Here is a 20,271-nt window from a genome sequence, read left to right as displayed (position 1 = left end):
GCTTGTGAGCTTGTAGATCAGCTGCTTTTGGTGAATGTTCCCCATGAGTAGGTTTGCTGTCGTGCAAGTGCACGGTTAAGAAGATTTTTTTATTTATTTATTTTTTGTAAAAGTGAAAACCACTAAATATTACCATTACTCGTTGTTTTACAACATATTACCATTATAACGTTTCACCCATAGTCCTACATACTTACACCTAGAAACCCCATTCAAACCTATTTAGGTTCATCCTACGGTGGACATGTGTGCCTGAAAAGGAATCTTTAAAATGTTTCATAGTTTTAGAAATATAGTGCTTTCAAATTTGAGACATTTATAGGCTCAAATTATGATGGAATAATACATTCTGAAAAATCGGTATTGCCATCATGCCATGCAATCGTGACACTACAGTGCATGCAGACAGATAGACAGACAGACAGACTTAATGTAATGTAACATTTCATGGCGCACAATACATGTAGATTAGTAGGATATAATTCCATACCATACCGAATCCGGAGCGCACTCGCCTATTAGTTTGGCGTTTGCATTGCACAAATGAGCTCAGTGCGCTATTTCGAGAAAGTGCCCTTAAAGTTTAAGCTCGTTTGGAACTATAGCTCACCCTCCACAACTCGGGGCTATAGGTTCACTGAATAATATATTTATGGACTTCGACTATATAATATGCTTTACAATTTATGCGTTCAATCTGTCGGCAATATTTTGCCACGCTCTCTCCCTCGCCTTGTTAATGGCGCTTGTATTTCCCTTTTTTTAATTATTTCCTTGGCTTCCTCGTAGTATATCATAAGATTTTCTTGCTCCTCATCGGTGAAAGCCGCAGCTCTCCCTGCAGATTTGCTCGCCTCGCTCATGATTGGTCTCGCTCAAGAAATCTATGATCGGCATCATGGCTTTTCAAGGAATGCGTGCACGCGCTTGTAAGCGAGGCTTGCTGAGCCCGGCTCGCCAAATCCGCCAATTCTGAGCCTCGCTTGGCTTTAGTGGAACGGAATAAACCAGGCTGTAAAGATCAGGATTTAAAAAGCCTCGCTTTGGCCTATATCCTGGATTAGTTAATCCAAGATTCGTGAAATAGGCCCCTGGTATTCCATAGTATTTATTAGCTATATTACAGCAGTCCCAGTCAGATTGACGTGTGTAAGAGCTCCCCTCCAATCGGTGCCAGTGATGCATGGTACCTCCCCAAACAAGGAGGTTTCAGAACACTGACCAATCATAGGACGACGGCGTCTCCGTGGCGCTAATAAAATCAGCAGTTTGCTTTTTAAAGTATTTTATTAAATTTCCACACAGTTACAAGTCATACATATATCGAAACTTGAAAATCCATACAAACATATATGCTGCTTGTCAATGTATAAAATCATCACATCAAATTACATACATCATAATACATAAAACATCATCAATACATACATCAAAAACATTTAGTTCACAGCCACTTAGGCGTCAGGGGGCGCGAGCGCCACAGTACCATCCGTTGATGCGATGTGTACTCTCCGCGTCGCCCCCTAAAGCCCAAGCGCCTGCGTCTGTATGTGCCGCTCTGAGGGCCTCGCCGCCCGCCAGCAGATAGCACCATGCTTTGGTGCCATGTGTGACTATCCGCCGGCGTGCAACAAGACCCCCAGAGCAACACACTCAGTACAAACAATAATAAATATATAAAATGTCCAAAGAGGGAGTCCTCGCATCAGGATAAGGCAGAAAAGATATATATACATATTACTAAGATTATATTGTCTGGACTGTTCCAGACAGGCTACAGTGCCAAGGTGGACCAGTTTAGGTGCGTGTGCAATCTCTTAAGATCCATTGTTTTTTTCCTTTTAAGTTCCGTTTTAATATGTTTAAACACAGTGTTAGCATCAATTACTACATGGTCTATTGACATTCTACTCCGAGTTGTCCAGATCCTAAAAATTGTCACACAAATACAATCCCAAAATATATCATAATCTTCTTTTCTGCAGTTAAAGATACCGTACAAAATGTCTCTGTGGCATGGCACCTTCACACCTAAATCGTACATCTTGCTCCAGATTGCTTTTGATCTCTTGCAGTCTACGAGTAAGTGCCATATTGTCTCTAGTTCTGCACAGTCTGGCATGGGGCATTCCGTTGTGGTTACAAAGCAGCTCCATTTAACCACTGCTCTGGTCGGAAGTCTACCGTGTGCAGTTAACCACATAACGTCCTGCATCTTCCCAGTGACTAGGCCACTGTTAAAATTATTTACTAGGTTTTTACTTTCTTCAAAGGAGCAGTGTTTAAAAAGTACCATACCTCCATATATCTTATTACTTATTAGATTATATATTATTTTATTTGATTGGGTTCCCCAGTTAATATTTAAATTGCTATGTTTTGTGGTAAAGTCCCCATATGCCAGTTTATAGTATGGCAGTGACAGTCTGCCCCTGCCCCTCTGTTTTCTCCATGTTTTGTGGTCTCCTACCCAAGCTGCTCCACACAGAATGCCCCTAGCCACATTTTTACAGAATGCAATCATTATTTTGCTGCTGACGTCCATTGCGCCAAGGCCTCCCTCTTTGACACTTTTAAACATAAAAAACCTTTTGGCAACCTCCCGGTTGTTTCCCCAAATCAAGCGTACACACATCCTATTAATTCTTGTTATGCATTTCTCAGGTGGCGGAAAAATGGTGGCCAGGAACAATAACTTTGACAAAATAAATGTTTTTACAATCTCTATTCTCGATTTATAAGTAGTGTCCCTAACTTTCCATTTTTCAACTTCGGCATGTATTTCCATTTATTTTCTGTCCCAATTATTTTTTGCACAGTCCCTATTAGCAAAGAAAATGCCAAGTATTTTCATTTCCTCTTTCACCTCCATGAGCAGGGCCGGTGTGGGTACAAGATCTCTGTGGCTGCAAGATGTCTGTGGGGTCCTTCGCGCATGAGACCCACGTCATCACGTATCACGTACGCTCAAAACAGCATCACGTATCAGTCAGACGCTCTTGAACAGATGTCGTTGGTTAGCCAAACAGAGCTAACCTGTTAGCTCTGCCTTGTCTATCTTCTATTTAGCATAATCGTTTCAGGAATTTAACACCACAATGCAACGTTTGGTACTCCGATATCATGTATTATTAGTCAGTTAAATTAACAATGATTTTACAATATAAATTGTGGTCTCAGAGATATAAATGCCATTAAATGGGGCTCCGTAGCCTGTTGCATGTCAAACTGGCGGTGCTTCTTTGAAATTAAACTGGTTGAGAATCACTGCTACAACTGTAAAAATCTTCTCTTATGGGGGTCCCTGCAATATATTTTAAAAATGGGGGTCCGCATGAATGATAAGATCAATGTGGGGGTACTTGGCATGAAAAAGTTTGGGAATCACTGGTCTTGAGAACCTATTGAATATATTTTCCCATAAATTGGTTATTGCTGGACACTGCCAGAAACTGGCTTTCTAAACATAATTGAGCTATAGATAGTCAGTCAGTCTGGTCAAGCTGGTCAGATAGACCTATTTGTTACAGCAGATCTGCTAGCTCACAATGTTGTGATCTTGTAGATCTGCTCATTTCATATAGGCAATGTATGTAGGGTAAAAGGTTAATAATTAGATGTCATACTGTGCAGATTGTAGATTGTACTGCTGATTGGACTGTAGGCCTATTCACATGCAAGTAACTTTAGGCAAAAGTGTCACAAAGCAACAAAAAAAAGCACTGGTGGTAGTACTATATGAGTGATTTGTAGATTTAGAGATGAATTATGTGTCTGTCTGTCTGTCTGTCTGTCTGTCTGTCTGTCCGTCCGTACACTTATTACACTACACTATTACACGTATTACACTATGCTATTACACCACCACACTTATTACACTACGCTATTACACTACTACACTTATTACACTATGCTATTACACTACACTTATTACACTACTACACTTATTACACTATGCAATTACACTACTACACTTATTACACTATGCTATTACACTACTACACTTATTACACTGTGCTATTACACTTATCATAGTTCATAGTATCATTACACATGTCATAGCAGCATCCACCCACCTGGGAGGTACCAACATAAATGAACGATTAAATAAAAGAAGCAGAAAGTGTGCTACAATGTGCCACAACATAGTGAAAACCTTCTTTTTTATTGATGATGTGTTATGCCTCATTCATACTTTGTCACACCACAGCGGCGCATGACGACAATAGCCAACCTACAAGCTCACAACACCTCCATTTGATATGCATTGTGAGTTTGAAGGTCTGTTATTTTTGCGTGCGACAGAATACATTAGGCAATTCTTTTCAACAGAAATTCAAATACATATTTGAGGTGCAGCAGGAGGCACCAGGACTGGAGGTGCAGCAGGAGGAGGACTGAGCTGGTTGAGTGGCAGAAATGGCTGAGAATAGGCCGGGCTTAGCTGGGGAAGAGTAGGGTGTGAATGCACCACCTGAACCGGTGTGCATATGACATGTGTAATGATACTATGAACTATGATAAGTGTAATAGCACAGTGTAATAAGTGTAGTAGTGTAATAGCATAGTGTAATACGTGTAATAGTGTAGTGTAATAAGTGTAATGCGCCCGGGGCGTCACTCTGTGGTTTGTCTATAGCTGAAAGCCTGGAGGAGGAGTCACTTGGCCAATCACTGCTGACCCTCCAACTGGAGAGTGTAGTGGCACTTTCAGACAGACAGACAGACAGACAGACAGACAGACAGGCAGGCAGGCAGGCAGGCAGGCAGGCAGGCAGGCAGGCAGACAGACAGACAGACAGACAGACAGACACCCAGGCAGGCAGGCAGACAGACAGACAGACAGACAGACAGACAGACAGGCAGGCAGACGGACAGACAGACAGACAGACAGACAGGCAGACAGACAGACAGACAGACACCCAGGCAGGCAGGCAGACAGACAGACAGACAGATCCATAATTCATCTCTAAATCTACAAATCACTCATATAGTACTACCACCAGTGCTTTTTTTGTTGCTTTGTGACACTTTTGCCTAAAGTTACTTGCATGTGAATAGGCCTACAGTCCAATCAGCAGTACAATCTACAATCTGCACAGTATGACATCTAATTATTAACCTTTTACTCTACATACATTGCCTATATGAAATGAGCAGATCTACAAGATCACAACATTGTGAGCTAGCAGATCTGCTGTAACAAATAGGTCTATCTGACCAGCTTGACCAGACTGACTGACTATCTATAGCTCAATTATGTTTAGAAAGCCAGTTTCTGGCAGTGTCCAGCAATAACCAATTTATGGGAAAATATATTCAATAGGTTCTCAAGACCAGTGATTCCCAAACTTTTTCATGCCAAGTACCCCCACATTGATCTTATCATTCATGCGGACCCCCATTTTTAAAATATATTGCAGGGACCCCCATAAGAGAAGATTTTTACAGTTGTAGCAGTGATTCTCAACCAGTTTAATTTCAAAGAAGCACCGCCAGTTTGACATGCAACAGGCTACGGAGCCCCATTTAATGGCATTTATATCTCTGAGACCACAATTTATATTGTACAATCATTGTTAATTTAACTGACTAATAATACATGATATCGGAGTACCAAACGTTGCATTGTGGTGTTAAATTCCTGAAACGATTATGCTAAATAGAAGATAGACAAGGCAGAGCTAACAGGTTAGCTCTGTTTGGCTAACCAACGACATCTGTTCAAGAGCGTCTGACTGATACGTGATGCTGTTTTGAGCGTACGTGATACGTGATGACGTGGGTCTCATGCGCGAAGGACCCCACAGACATCCTGCAGCCACAGAGATCTTGTACCCACACCGGCCTCCGATCCTCTCCTATCCAAATACATTCCGTTTTGGTCTCATTTAGCTTGGCCCCCGCGACCTGCTCATAGAGGTGGAAGTGTTCTCTGACATAATCCAGTTCTCTCTGCGATTTTATAAAGGCAGTTACATCGTCCGCGTATGCGGACACCTTGGCTACCGTTCTATTAATCCGAACTCCTTGTATTCGGTTATCATTTTTTATTTTATTTAGTAATGGGCTGATGGCCAGAACGTAGAGCGCTGCGCTCAGCGGACAGCCCTGTTTCACCCCTTTCTTTATGTCAATGTAATTAGACGTCCTTCCATTTACTTTTACCGCCACCTGAGATTTTGCATACAACATTTTAACCATTTTTATAAATACCTGTGGAAACCCATATTTATCTAAAACACCCCATAAATATTCTCTATTTACAAAATCAAAAGCTCTCTTTTGGTCAAAGCCAACAATAAAAAAGCCAGGCTCATGACGTGAGTTTATCATCTCTCTGATCCTATTTAAATTGTCCCACATCATACGTCCTTTAATGGCGCATGTCTGTTCTTTTTCAATTATTTCGTTTAATACTGTATTTAGTCTTATCATTATGATTTTGGCGAGTATCTTATATTCTATATTAGTTAGTGTGATCTGTCTCCAATTATTTATATCTTTTTCATCCCCTTTTTTAAAGATCATCGAGATGGTACCCTGATAAAACCCGTCATGCATTGACTTCTTAAAACACCCGTCATTAAATGCAGAGGCCAAAATATCAGCAAGCTCGTTAGCAAAGACCTGATAAAATTCGGAGGGTAGGCCATCCGGGCCGGGAGACTTCCCTCGGTTTAACAAAGAAATTGCTTTTTTTACTTCCTCGCTTGTGAAATCACCCAGGAGTGTGTCAAAGTGCACTCCATCTATTTTTTTCACCTCTGATAAAAAGGCCTCTGCATCCAACAAAGTACCATCACCACAATACATTTCCTTAAAATGTTCCACAATCAATTCCATTATTCCATTATCATCATTTACAATTTGACCATGTTTATTTGTCAGTGCATTTATACAGTTAAACTCCTGTCTCTCTTTATATTTCTCTATAACTTTTCGTATGTTTGCTGCATGGTTCGTCCATATCGAAGCCTGCTTGTACTTTAGCTGCATTAAAATAATCATTATTAAAAATCTTCAAAGTGCTAGTAATGTCGTCTAATTTATTTTCATCATGTTCTGATAGTGGGCTACTTTTACATTTGAGTTCAACATATAGTTGCATTAGTTTATTATACTCTTTATTCCGTTCCATATTTAAATATTTACATTTTAAAATGAGTTGCCTTTTTACGCATCTCTTCATCTCTTCCCATAATTCGACATTTGATTCAGTAAGAACTCTTAAATCCTTCACTCTACTTATCTCATTTTTAACACTCTGTATTAACTCTAGATTTTTTAAGCAATTGATGTTTAGTTTCCAGTTGTTTACTCTGGGTCTGGCGTGAAAGCTAATAGTAGCTCTCACTGCCAGGTGGTCGGAATTAACCCAAGCCTCAGTTTTATATGTGTTCACATTAATGTCTTTTGACACATAAATTCTGTCTATACGCGTCTTGACCCTTGTGTCAAAACGTGTATAGCCAGTTGCATCTGGGTGCAGCACCCTAAAAGTATCTCTCATTTCTAGACTTTCGCAGGTTTCCTTCAAAACTTTACTCGCTCTATCATATAGGCCTGTGTTACTACCGGTTGTTGATATTCTATCTTTAAGATCTGTTATAGTGTTAAAATCACCGGCCAGAATTATACACTGCCCTCCACACAAAACTTCTCTCAACTTATTAAAAAGACATATCTTTTCGCATCGCTGCGGGGTTGTATATACATTAATAAGCCGCATTTTCTGTTTCCGTACTATACAGTCTAAGACCAGAAGTCGGCCTGGTATTATTTCTCGTTTCCTTTGAATTGTTACATTTTTTGTGTTAAATAAAATACCGACTCCATCGACGTGGTCAGCACCAATTGAAAATTCCGACCACCCGTGGGACCAGTACTCTCTAACAGTATTTACATCAGCCAGTGTTTTTAGCCGCAATTCTTGTGCAAAAATAATATCAGCTCTAATATTTTTAATTATATTAAGTTTCTCCTGTCTAGTACTTTCTTGCTGTATTCCCCTTACATTGATTGTGGCAATATTAAACATCATTATGGCGAGTAGTGGGCCTACATATTTCATCATCAGGTTTTAAAGGGCTTTTTCAATCCCTGGCTTTTGGGTTTTTTCCCATTCTTATGTAATTCAGGAGACTGTCTGTCTCTCTTGCCTTGTAAGGGAGGGAAGTTCTCTGTGGACACCAATAAGGTGGATACAGGACCCCGCTCCTCGGACTGTGATCCGCACAAAATGTCAATCGCATCTTCGAGAGCTGTTTGACCTTCGTTAGTCTCTAAATCCCGCAAAATGTCACTTATTCTGTCCTCTGTGTCTGCATAATTCGGCACTTGATAGCTGGGAAGACTGACCTGCGTAGCACTCTCCATGTCCTGATCTGATGACTGCGCGTCGGCAGGGGGAAGCTGCACTGGAGCTGATGTTGTTGGCACAGCAGCCGCTGCGTCCGTCTGCGATGTCGATGCTTCCTCCGCTGGGGCTGCGCTCGGTGGCTTTTTCCTCGGCGTTGCTGAGGGCTTGCTCGCTGGCTTTTTCTGCCCGCTGGTGGTGGCCTTCGTGCGCTGTTGCTGCCTTTCAGGTGCCGGTTCTTTGTCCGCTGGTCTCTTCCTCTCCTCGGGTGCTGCTGGAACTGAAATCTGCTGGCTGCTGTCCGCGGGCGGAGTCTCCTCTTCTGGTCTCCGCCTCTCCTCGGGTGGTGCTGGAGCTGCCGTCGGTTGGCTGTCAGGTGACGTCAGCTGGCTGTCAGCTGACGGGATGTCCTGTGTCTGCTGGCTGACGTGGCTGTCTGTTGGCGTCTCTCCTGCTGCTGCTGCTGCTTCGGGCTCCGGGGTTGTATCCGCAGCTTGCTGCTGCCGCCGCTTTGCTCTGTTGCTGTACGACTGTGGGCAGGTGAAGAAAGTGTGCCCCACTTCATTGCACAGGCTACAGACTCCGGCACTAGTACACTCCTTCCCCTTGTGGCCAGTCATACCACATTTCCAGCACTTCACAATGTCACATTCCTTCACCTGGTGAAATCTGGACTGGCAGATATAGCATCTCTGTATCTGGCCTGCATAGGTGATTTTCCCATTGTATGGCCCCAGGGAAATGGAGTTAGGGAGGTCTACTGGTCGCCCGTCACTGCCTGGTTTATGCAGCTTGACCCTGTAGCGTCGGACCCCATACCACAAGCCAAACTCGTCCAGGAGTTTTTCCACTGGACGCAAGAGTGTGCAGTACCTGCTCAGGTACTGCTCGATGTCGTAATCTGCTACCCTTGCCGTCCAGAACTTGATCATGACAATGAGTGTGTCGACAGGTACAGAGGAATGAAGTTCAAAGTCCTTCCACTCGCCCTCTACAGATCTGTCTGCAAAAAGGGTGCTGAATTTCCGCAGGGAACCTTCACGGTGGAAAGAGAGTTCAAACTCTCTCCTGTTTGGTAGGGCTATAAAGGAGTATATTTCACTCACTTCCATCCACCTCGTTCTGAGCAGATACTGTCCGACCACGCTTCTGCTCGGAGGCTCTCCATGTCCGATAAAGCGAATCCGAGCCCAGTGCCGCCCTGTCCGGTCTCCGGGCTCGGACCGGGGGTCCTCCCCCGCAGGGGGCATTTCCCCTATAGTCGTGCTTTCTGTTCACCGTTATTTTATTTTATTTTTATTTTTTGGAGATATCTCAGATATGAGAGGAATTAGTTTAAAGGTACCACCGTACCGCAGACACCACCGGTGCCTGCGGCTTTATAGTTCAGATGAGTATATTATCCTCCCGTTTTTCCTCGTCCGCTCATTTTGTAGTAGGTTAGGTTTATTTCTAGAATAATAAGCAGTGAAGCACTCGAAGAAATATGATCAGCAGTTTGCTCTGCTTAGTCATTCTATTCTAGACCTCTATACAACAGAATGGCCAGAACTAAGCAGACAGCTCGTAAGTCCACCGGGGGCAAAGCGCCCAGGAAGCAGCTAGCCACCAAGGCAGCTCGTAAGAGCGCGCCGGCCACCGGTGGAGTGAAGAAGCCTCACCGTTATCGTCCCGGTACAGTGGCTCTGAGGGAGATCCGTCGTTACCAGAAATCCACCGAGCTGCTGATCCGCAAGCTGCCCTTCCAGCGCCTGGTGAGGGAGATCGCCCAGGACTTCAAGACCGACCTGCGCTTCCAGAGCTCCGCCGTCATGGCTCTGCAGGAGTCCGCAGAGGCTTATCTGGTCGGTCTGTTTGAAGACACCAACTTGTGCGCCATCCACGCCAAGAGGGTGACCATCATGCCCAAAGACATCCAGCTGGCCCGTCGTATCCGCGGAGAACGTGCTTAAACAAATCCGTCACTGTCACAACCCCAAAACGGCTCTTTTAAGAGCCACCAAATGTGTTATTTAAAGAGCTATTATCCTTTGGTATTGACTAGTTATGCACTTTTAACTAACTGAACAATGAGCCAAAAATGACAATTATTCATTTGGTAATGTGTGCTGAGAAAATTTGACTAACTCTCATGTGCACATTAAAATTCTAAGTGTTTATTCATCAATGCCATTGCACAAAAAAACAATACAAATACTGTATCATTTGAGTTACATTGTGTGAAGGCTATAATAAGTAATTAAAACTGCTACCTGTGTGTGCTCCTTACTATTATCTCAGACACCCATTCACATGAAATTATAATCATTAGTTTAGCATTCATTTGTAAGTAATCACTTTTTTGGGTTACTATGAAAGGCAATGCCAATTTTATTTCAACAAGGCAATTCAATGTGCTTTACACAGAACACCAAGCAAAGGAAACATATTTGTGAAATGACATTAGAATACTGAATATGCAAACAAATCACACCCGTGTGAATTGAGGGGCGCTCTTATACGTCATCATACATCATCTCATTCTGGCCAATCACAATGTATGTCCTCGTCTTCAATGTTTGTGTTAACACAAACACTCAGAACTGGCCATTCATTGTCAATGGCATTAAATGTTTGTGTTTAGGACACACTGTTTACGTGCACACTAATTGCCTTCAGCTCCTAGTCCTGTAAATGTTTTAAACCTTTTTGTAATCAGTAGGCTTTTTTGTTGTTTCATGCTCTTTAAATGTTCTAATATTGTATTTTTCTTATATGAAGTATTGCTAAACGTTTATTTTAATGTTGTATTTTATGATGTAATTTTTATATGGAAAGCACTTTGGGTCAACTTCTGTTGTTTTTAAATGTGCTATATAAATAAAGGTGACTTGGCTTGACTTGACTAAAAGCTCGACATAGATGGGGCTTGTGCCCCGCAAATAATAACAATACTGCAAGTCTGTGACTCTGTGTGATCTTGTAGATCTGCTATTCTGCTATTAATCAGCATCGCTAGGGGGGGGGGGGGGGGGGATACATCCTGACCCAGAGAATCACAACCTTAGATTTACTCCTTTTATGTTGAACTGACACATGCAATACTGGAGAATGAAAACAGTTTGATCTGCACATCACTGCATTCATTTCTTAATGTTTACTTGAGTCCAGCTGTGTGAGGCTCCATAACCATAAAGGCCTATTCATAGTCTGGATCTTCGGTGGTTAGGTGACCACCGAACTACAACATGACGCCACGAGCCGCGGTGAAGAGCAAACCACCGCCACCGCTCCAGCCCTTCTCTCTGTTTTTACTCACCGCCGCTCAGCGTTATTTCAGCTCCGGTGGTCACCTCACAAGAGTGGTTGGCTCTTAAAAGAGCTTTGTGGGTTTCGTTAAACGAATGTAGCAGATTTATTTCTTAGCGGCTTTCTCGGTCTTCTTGGGCAGCAGAACAGCCTGGATGTTGGGCAGCACACCGCCCTGAGCGATGGTCACTCCGCCCAGCAGTTTGTTGAGCTCCTCGTCGTTGCGGACGGCCAGCTGGAGGTGACGGGGGATGATACGACTCTTCTTGTTGTCACGGGCAGCGTTTCCAGCCAACTCCAGGATCTCAGCGGTCAGATACTCGAGCACCGCAGCGAGGTACACTGGAGCTCCGGCGCCCACTCTTTTGCCATAGTTGCCTTTACGCAGCAGCCTGTGGACACGACCCACGGGGAACTGGAGCCCGGCACGGGATGAGCGGGTCTTAGCCTTCGCCCTGGCCTTTCCTCCCGTTTTTCTTTTTTTTATATATACTTTATTGAGAAATTATTCAGGATTACAATTCATGCAGAATTACATATATACAACTGTCGTGCAAGTGCACGGTTAAGAAGATTTTTTTATTTATTTATTTTTTGTAAAAGTGAAAACCACTAAATATTACCATTACTCGTTGTTTTACAACATATTACCATTATAACGTTTCACCCATAGTCCTACATACTTACACCTAGAAACCCCATTCAAACCTATTTAGGTTCATCCTACGGTGGACATGTGTGCCTGAAAAGGAATCTTTAAAATGTTTCATAGTTTTAGAAATATAGTGCTTTCAAATTTGAGACATTTATAGGCTCAAATTATGATGGAATAATACATTCTGAAAAATCGGTATTGCCATCATGCCATGCAATCGTGACACTACAGTGCATGCAGACAGATAGACAGACAGACAGACTTAATGTAATGTAACATTTCATGGCGCACAATACATGTAGATTAGTAGGATATAATTCCATACCATACCGAATCCGGAGCGCACTCGCCTATTAGTTTGGCGTTTGCATTGCACAAATGAGCTCAGTGCGCTATTTCGAGAAAGTGCCCTTAAAGTTTAAGCTCGTTTGGAACTATAGCTCACCCTCCACAACTCGGGGCTATAGGTTCACTGAATAATATATTTATGGACTTCGACTATATAATATGCTTTACAATTTATGCGTTCAATCTGTCGGCAATATTTTGCCACGCTCTCTCCCTCGCCTTGTTAATGGCGCTTGTATTTCCCTTTTTTTAATTATTTCCTTGGCTTCCTCGTAGTATATCATAAGATTTTCTTGCTCCTCATCGGTGAAAGCCGCAGCTCTCCCTGCAGATTTGCTCGCCTCGCTCATGATTGGTCTCGCTCAAGAAATCTATGATCGGCATCATGGCTTTTCAAGGAATGCGTGCACGCGCTTGTAAGCGAGGCTTGCTGAGCCCGGCTCGCCAAATCCGCCAATTCTGAGCCTCGCTTGGCTTTAGTGGAACGGAATAAACCAGGCTGTAAAGATCAGGATTTAAAAAGCCTCGCTTTGGCCTATATCCTGGATTAGTTAATCCAAGATTCGTGAAATAGGCCCCTGGTATTCCATAGTATTTATTAGCTATATTACAGCAGTCCCAGTCAGATTGACGTGTGTAAGAGCTCCCCTCCAATCGGTGCCAGTGATGCATGGTACCTCCCCAAACAAGGAGGTTTCAGAACACTGACCAATCATAGGACGACGGCGTCTCCGTGGCGCTAATAAAATCAGCAGTTTGCTTTTTAAAGTATTTTATTAAATTTCCACACAGTTACAAGTCATACATATATCGAAACTTGAAAATCCATACAAACATATATGCTGCTTGTCAATGTATAAAATCATCACATCAAATTACATACATCATAATACATAAAACATCATCAATACATACATCAAAAACATTTAGTTCACAGCCACTTAGGCGTCAGGGGGCGCGAGCGCCACAGTACCATCCGTTGATGCGATGTGTACTCTCCGCGTCGCCCCCTAAAGCCCAAGCGCCTGCGTCTGTATGTGCCGCTCTGAGGGCCTCGCCGCCCGCCAGCAGATAGCACCATGCTTTGGTGCCATGTGTGACTATCCGCCGGCGTGCAACAAGACCCCCAGAGCAACACACTCAGTACAAACAATAATAAATATATAAAATGTCCAAAGAGGGAGTCCTCGCATCAGGATAAGGCAGAAAAGATATATATACATATTACTAAGATTATATTGTCTGGACTGTTCCAGACAGGCTACAGTGCCAAGGTGGACCAGTTTAGGTGCGTGTGCAATCTCTTAAGATCCATTGTTTTTTTCCTTTTAAGTTCCGTTTTAATATGTTTAAACACAGTGTTAGCATCAATTACTACATGGTCTATTGACATTCTACTCCGAGTTGTCCAGATCCTAAAAATTGTCACACAAATACAATCCCAAAATATATCATAATCTTCTTTTCTGCAGTTAAAGATACCGTACAAAATGTCTCTGTGGCATGGCACCTTCACACCTAAATCGTACATCTTGCTCCAGATTGCTTTTGATCTCTTGCAGTCTACGAGTAAGTGCCATATTGTCTCTAGTTCTGCACAGTCTGGCATGGGGCATTCCGTTGTGGTTACAAAGCAGCTCCATTTAACCACTGCTCTGGTCGGAAGTCTACCGTGTGCAGTTAACCACATAACGTCCTGCATCTTCCCAGTGACTAGGCCACTGTTAAAATTATTTACTAGGTTTTTACTTTCTTCAAAGGAGCAGTGTTTAAAAAGTACCATACCTCCATATATCTTATTACTTATTAGATTATATATTATTTTATTTGATTGGGTTCCCCAGTTAATATTTAAATTGCTATGTTTTGTGGTAAAGTCCCCATATGCCAGTTTATAGTATGGCAGTGACAGTCTGCCCCTGCCCCTCTGTTTTCTCCATGTTTTGTGGTCTCCTACCCAAGCTGCTCCACACAGAATGCCCCTAGCCACATTTTTACAGAATGCAATCATTATTTTGCTGCTGACGTCCATTGCGCCAAGGCCTCCCTCTTTGACACTTTTAAACATAAAAAACCTTTTGGCAACCTCCCGGTTGTTTCCCCAAATCAAGCGTACACACATCCTATTAATTCTTGTTATGCATTTCTCAGGTGGCGGAAAAATGGTGGCCAGGAACAATAACTTTGACAAAATAAATGTTTTTACAATCTCTATTCTCGATTTATAAGTAGTGTCCCTAACTTTCCATTTTTCAACTTCGGCATGTATTTCCATTTCTTTTCTGTCCCAATTATTTTTTGCACAGTCCCTATTAGCAAAGAAAATGCCAAGTATTTTCATTTCCTCTTTCACCTCCATGAGCAGGGCCGGCCTCCGATCCTCTCCTATCCAAATACATTCCGTTTTGGTCTCATTTAGCTTGGCCCCCGCGACCTGCTCATAGAGGTGGAAGTGTTCTCTGACATAATCCAGTTCTCTCTGCGATTTTATAAAGGCAGTTACATCGTCCGCGTATGCGGACACCTTGGCTACCGTTCTATTAATCCGAACTCCTTGTATTCGGTTATCATTTTTTATTTTATTTAGTAATGGGCTGATGGCCAGAACGTAGAGCGCTGCGCTCAGCGGACAGCCCTGTTTCACCCCTTTCTTTATGTCAATGTAATTAGACGTCCTTCCATTTACTTTTACCGCCACCTGAGATTTTGCATACAACATTTTAACCATTTTTATAAATACCTGTGGAAACCCATATTTATCTAAAACACCCCATAAATATTCTCTATTTACAAAATCAAAAGCTCTCTTTTGGTCAAAGCCAACAATAAAAAAGCCAGGCTCATGACGTGAGTTTATCATCTCTCTGATCCTATTTAAATTGTCCCACATCATACGTCCTTTAATGGCGCATGTCTGTTCTTTTTCAATTATTTCGTTTAATACTGTATTTAGTCTTATCATTATGATTTTGGCGAGTATCTTATATTCTATATTAGTTAGTGTGATCTGTCTCCAATTATTTATATCTTTTTCATCCCCTTTTTTAAAGATCATCGAGATGGTACCCTGATAAAACCCGTCATGCATTGACTTCTTAAAACACCCGTCATTAAATGCAGAGGCCAAAATATCAGCAAGCTCGTTAGCAAAGACCTGATAAAATTCGGAGGGTAGGCCATCCGGGCCGGGAGACTTCCCTCGGTTTAACAAAGAAATTGCTTTTTTTACTTCCTCGCTTGTGAAATCACCCAGGAGTGTGTCAAAGTGCACTCCATCTATTTTTTTCACCTCTGATAAAAAGGCCTCTGCATCCAACAAAGTACCATCACCACAATACATTTCCTTAAAATGTTCCACAATCAATTCCATTATTCCATTATCATCATTTACAATTTGACCATGTTTATTTGTCAGTGCATTTATACAGTTAAACTCCTGTCTCTCTTTATATTTCTCTATAACTTTTCGTATGTTTGCTGCATGGTTCGTCCATATCGAAGCCTGCTTGTACTTTAGCTGCATTAAAATAATCATTATTAAAAATCTTCAAAGTGCTAGTAATGTCGTCTAATTTATTTTCATCATGTTCTGATAGTGGGCTACTTTTACATTTGAGTTCAACATATAGTTGCATTAGTTTATTATACTCTTTATTCCGTTCCATATTTAAATATTTACATTTTAAAATGAGTTGCCTTTTTACGCATCTCTTCATCTCTTCCCATAATTCGACATTTGATTCAGTAAGAACTCTTAAATCCTTCACTCTACTTATCTCATTTTTAACACTCTGTATTAACTCTAGATTTTTTAAGCAATTGATGTTTAGTTTCCAGTTGTTTACTCTGGGTCTGGCGTGAAAGCTAATAGTAGCTCTCACTGCCAGGTGGTCGGAATTAACCCAAGCCTCAGTTTTATATGTGTTCACATTAATGTCTTTTGACACATAAATTCTGTCTATACGCGTCTTGACCCTTGTGTCAAAACGTGTATAGCCAGTTGCATCTGGGTGCAGCACCCTAAAAGTATCTCTCATTTCTAGACTTTCGCAGGTTTCCTTCAAAACTTTACTCGCTCTATCATATAGGCCTGTGTTACTACCGGTTGTTGATATTCTATCTTTAAGATCTGTTATAGTGTTAAAATCACCGGCCAGAATTATACACTGCCCTCCACACAAAACTTCTCTCAACTTATTAAAAAGACATATCTTTTCGCATCGCTGCGGGGTTGTATATACATTAATAAGCCGCATTTTCTGTTTCCGTACTATACAGTCTAAGACCAGAAGTCGGCCTGGTATTATTTCTCGTTTCCTTTGAATTGTTACATTTTTTGTGTTAAATAAAATACCGACTCCATCGACGTGGTCAGCACCAATTGAAAATTCCGACCACCCGTGGGACCAGTACTCTCTAACAGTATTTACATCAGCCAGTGTTTTTAGCCGCAATTCTTGTGCAAAAATAATATCAGCTCTAATATTTTTAATTATATTAAGTTTCTCCTGTCTAGTACTTTCTTGCTGTATTCCCCTTACATTGATTGTGGCAATATTAAACATCATTATGGCGAGTAGTGGGCCTACATATTTCATCATCAGGTTTTAAAGGGCTTTTTCAATCCCTGGCTTTTGGGTTTTTTCCCATTCTTATGTAATTCAGGAGACTGTCTGTCTCTCTTGCCTTGTAAGGGAGGGAAGTTCTCTGTGGACACCAATAAGGTGGATACAGGACCCCGCTCCTCGGACTGTGATCCGCACAAAATGTCAATCGCATCTTCGAGAGCTGTTTGACCTTCGTTAGTCTCTAAATCCCGCAAAATGTCACTTATTCTGTCCTCTGTGTCTGCATAATTCGGCACTTGATAGCTGGGAAGACTGACCTGCGTAGCACTCTCCATGTCCTGATCTGATGACTGCGCGTCGGCAGGGGGAAGCTGCACTGGAGCTGATGTTGTTGGCACAGCAGCCGCTGCGTCCGTCTGCGATGTCGATGCTTCCTCCGCTGGGGCTGCGCTCGGTGGCTTTTTCCTCGGCGTTGCTGAGGGCTTGCTCGCTGGCTTTTTCTGCCCGCTGGTGGTGGCCTTCGTGCGCTGTTGCTGCCTTTCAGGTGCCGGTTCTTTGTCCGCTGGTCTCTTCCTCTCCTCGGGTGCTGCTGGAACTGAAATCTGCTGGCTGCTGTCCGCGGGCGGAGTCTCCTCTTCTGGTCTCCGCCTCTCCTCGGGTGGTGCTGGAGCTGCCGTCGGTTGGCTGTCAGGTGACGTCAGCTGGCTGTCAGCTGACGGGATGTCCTGTGTCTGCTGGCTGACGTGGCTGTCTGTTGGCGTCTCTCCTGCTGCTGCTGCTGCTTCGGGCTCCGGGGTTGTATCCGCAGCTTGCTGCTGCCGCCGCTTTGCTCTGTTGCTGTACGACTGTGGGCAGGTGAAGAAAGTGTGCCCCACTTCATTGCACAGGCTACAGACTCCGGCACTAGTACACTCCTTCCCCTTGTGGCCAGTCATACCACATTTCCAGCACTTCACAATGTCACATTCCTTCACCTGGTGAAATCTGGACTGGCAGATATAGCATCTCTGTATCTGGCCTGCATAGGTGATTTTCCCATTGTATGGCCCCAGGGAAATGGAGTTAGGGAGGTCTACTGGTCGCCCGTCACTGCCTGGTTTATGCAGCTTGACCCTGTAGCGTCGGACCCCATACCACAAGCCAAACTCGTCCAGGAGTTTTTCCACTGGACGCAAGAGTGTGCAGTACCTGCTCAGGTACTGCTCGATGTCGTAATCTGCTACCCTTGCCGTCCAGAACTTGATCATGACAATGAGTGTGTCGACAGGTACAGAGGAATGAAGTTCAAAGTCCTTCCACTCGCCCTCTACAGATCTGTCTGCAAAAAGGGTGCTGAATTTCCGCAGGGAACCTTCACGGTGGAAAGAGAGTTCAAACTCTCTCCTGTTTGGTAGGGCTATAAAGGAGTATATTTCACTCACTTCCATCCACCTCGTTCTGAGCAGATACTGTCCGACCACGCTTCTGCTCGGAGGCTCTCCATGTCCGATAAAGCGAATCCGAGCCCAGTGCCGCCCTGTCCGGTCTCCGGGCTCGGACCGGGGGTCCTCCCCCGCAGGGGGCATTTCCCCTATAGTCGTGCTTTCTGTTCACCGTTATTTTATTTTATTTTTATTTTTTGGAGATATCTCAGATATGAGAGGAATTAGTTTAAAGGTACCACCGTACCGCAGACACCACCGGTGCCTGCGGCTTTATAGTTCAGATGAGTATATTATCCTCCCGTTTTTCCTCGTCCGCTCATTTTGTAGTAGGTTAGGTTTATTTCTAGAATAATAAGCAGTGAAGCACTCGAAGAAATATGATCAGCAGTTTGCTCTGCTTAGTCATTCTATTCTAGACCTCTATACAACAGAATGGCCAGAACTAAGCAGACAGCTCGTAAGTCCACCGGGGGCAAAGCGCCCAGGAAGCAGCTAGCCACCAAGGCAGCTCGTAAGAGCGCGCCGGCCACCGGTGGAGTGAAGAAGCCTCACCGTTATCGTCCCGGTACAGTGGCTCTGAGGGAGATCCGTCGTTACCAGAAATCCACCGAGCTGCTGATCCGCAAGCTGCCCTTCCAGCGCCTGGTGAGGGAGATCGCCCAGGACTTCAAGACCGACCTGCGCTTCCAGAGCTCCGCCGTCATGGCTCTGCAGGAGTCCGCAGAGGCTTATCTGGTCGGTCTGTTTGAAGACACCAACTTGTGCGCCATCCACGCCAAGAGGGTGACCATCATGCCCAAAGACATCCAGCTGGCCCGTCGTATCCGCGGAGAACGTGCTTAAACAAATCCGTCACTGTCACAACCCCAAAACGGCTCTTTTAAGAGCCACCAAATGTGTTATTTAAAGAGCTATTATCCTTTGGTATTGACTAGTTATGCACTTTTAACTAACTGAACAATGAGCCAAAAATGACAATTATTCATTTGGTAATGTGTGCTGAGAAAATTTGACTAACTCTCATGTGCACATTAAAATTCTAAGTGTTTATTCATCAATGCCATTGCACAAAAAAACAATACAAATACTGTATCATTTGAGTTACATTGTGTGAAGGCTATAATAAGTAATTAAAACTGCTACCTGTGTGTGCTCCTTACTATTATCTCAGACACCCATTCACATGAAATTATAATCATTAGTTTAGCATTCATTTGTAAGTAATCACTTTTTTGGGTTACTATGAAAGGCAATGCCAATTTTATTTCAACAAGGCAATTCAATGTGCTTTACACAGAACACCAAGCAAAGGAAACATATTTGTGAAATGACATTAGAATACTGAATATGCAAACAAATCACACCCGTGTGAATTGAGGGGCGCTCTTATACGTCATCATACATCATCTCATTCTGGCCAATCACAATGTATGTCCTCGTCTTCAATGTTTGTGTTAACACAAACACTCAGAACTGGCCATTCATTGTCAATGGCATTAAATGTTTGTGTTTAGGACACACTGTTTACGTGCACACTAATTGCCTTCAGCTCCTAGTCCTGTAAATGTTTTAAACCTTTTTGTAATCAGTAGGCTTTTTTGTTGTTTCATGCTCTTTAAATGTTCTAAT

At 43.0% G+C, this 20,271-nt stretch overlaps 3 protein-coding genes across 3 annotated transcripts in view; all 3 read left to right on the top strand.

Moving 5' to 3' along the window:
• The window catches only part of LOC308335367 (E3 ubiquitin-protein ligase rfwd3.S-like), a gene marked incomplete at both ends in the record, with an annotated part of 324,422 nt that overhangs the window by 37,728 nt on the left and 266,423 nt on the right, over positions 1 to 20,271 (top strand). The gene's annotated exons all lie outside the window — the stretch shown is intronic.
• Positions 9,886 to 10,311, top strand: LOC308335422 (histone H3.2; the record flags this gene model as incomplete). Its single annotated transcript, XM_080792449.1, has 1 exon — positions 9,886 to 10,311. Exon 1 carries the CDS (start codon positions 9,901 to 9,903, stop codon positions 10,309 to 10,311), a length of 411 nt encoding a protein of 136 aa, XP_080648575.1. The 5' UTR covers positions 9,886 to 9,900.
• Positions 19,075 to 19,485, top strand: LOC308335176 (histone H3.2; the record flags this gene model as incomplete). The annotated part of the gene is made up of 1 exon (XM_080792186.1): positions 19,075 to 19,485. One exon carries the CDS (start codon positions 19,075 to 19,077, stop codon positions 19,483 to 19,485), a length of 411 nt encoding a protein of 136 aa, XP_080648312.1.

The sequence above is a fragment of the Protomyctophum bolini genome, assembly GCF_963924005.1.
Source record: "Protomyctophum bolini genome assembly, chromosome: 20".
NCBI classification, from domain to species: domain Eukaryota; kingdom Metazoa; phylum Chordata; class Actinopteri; order Myctophiformes; family Myctophidae; genus Protomyctophum; species Protomyctophum bolini.
This window is presented reverse-complemented; position numbering and strand designations above follow the sequence as displayed.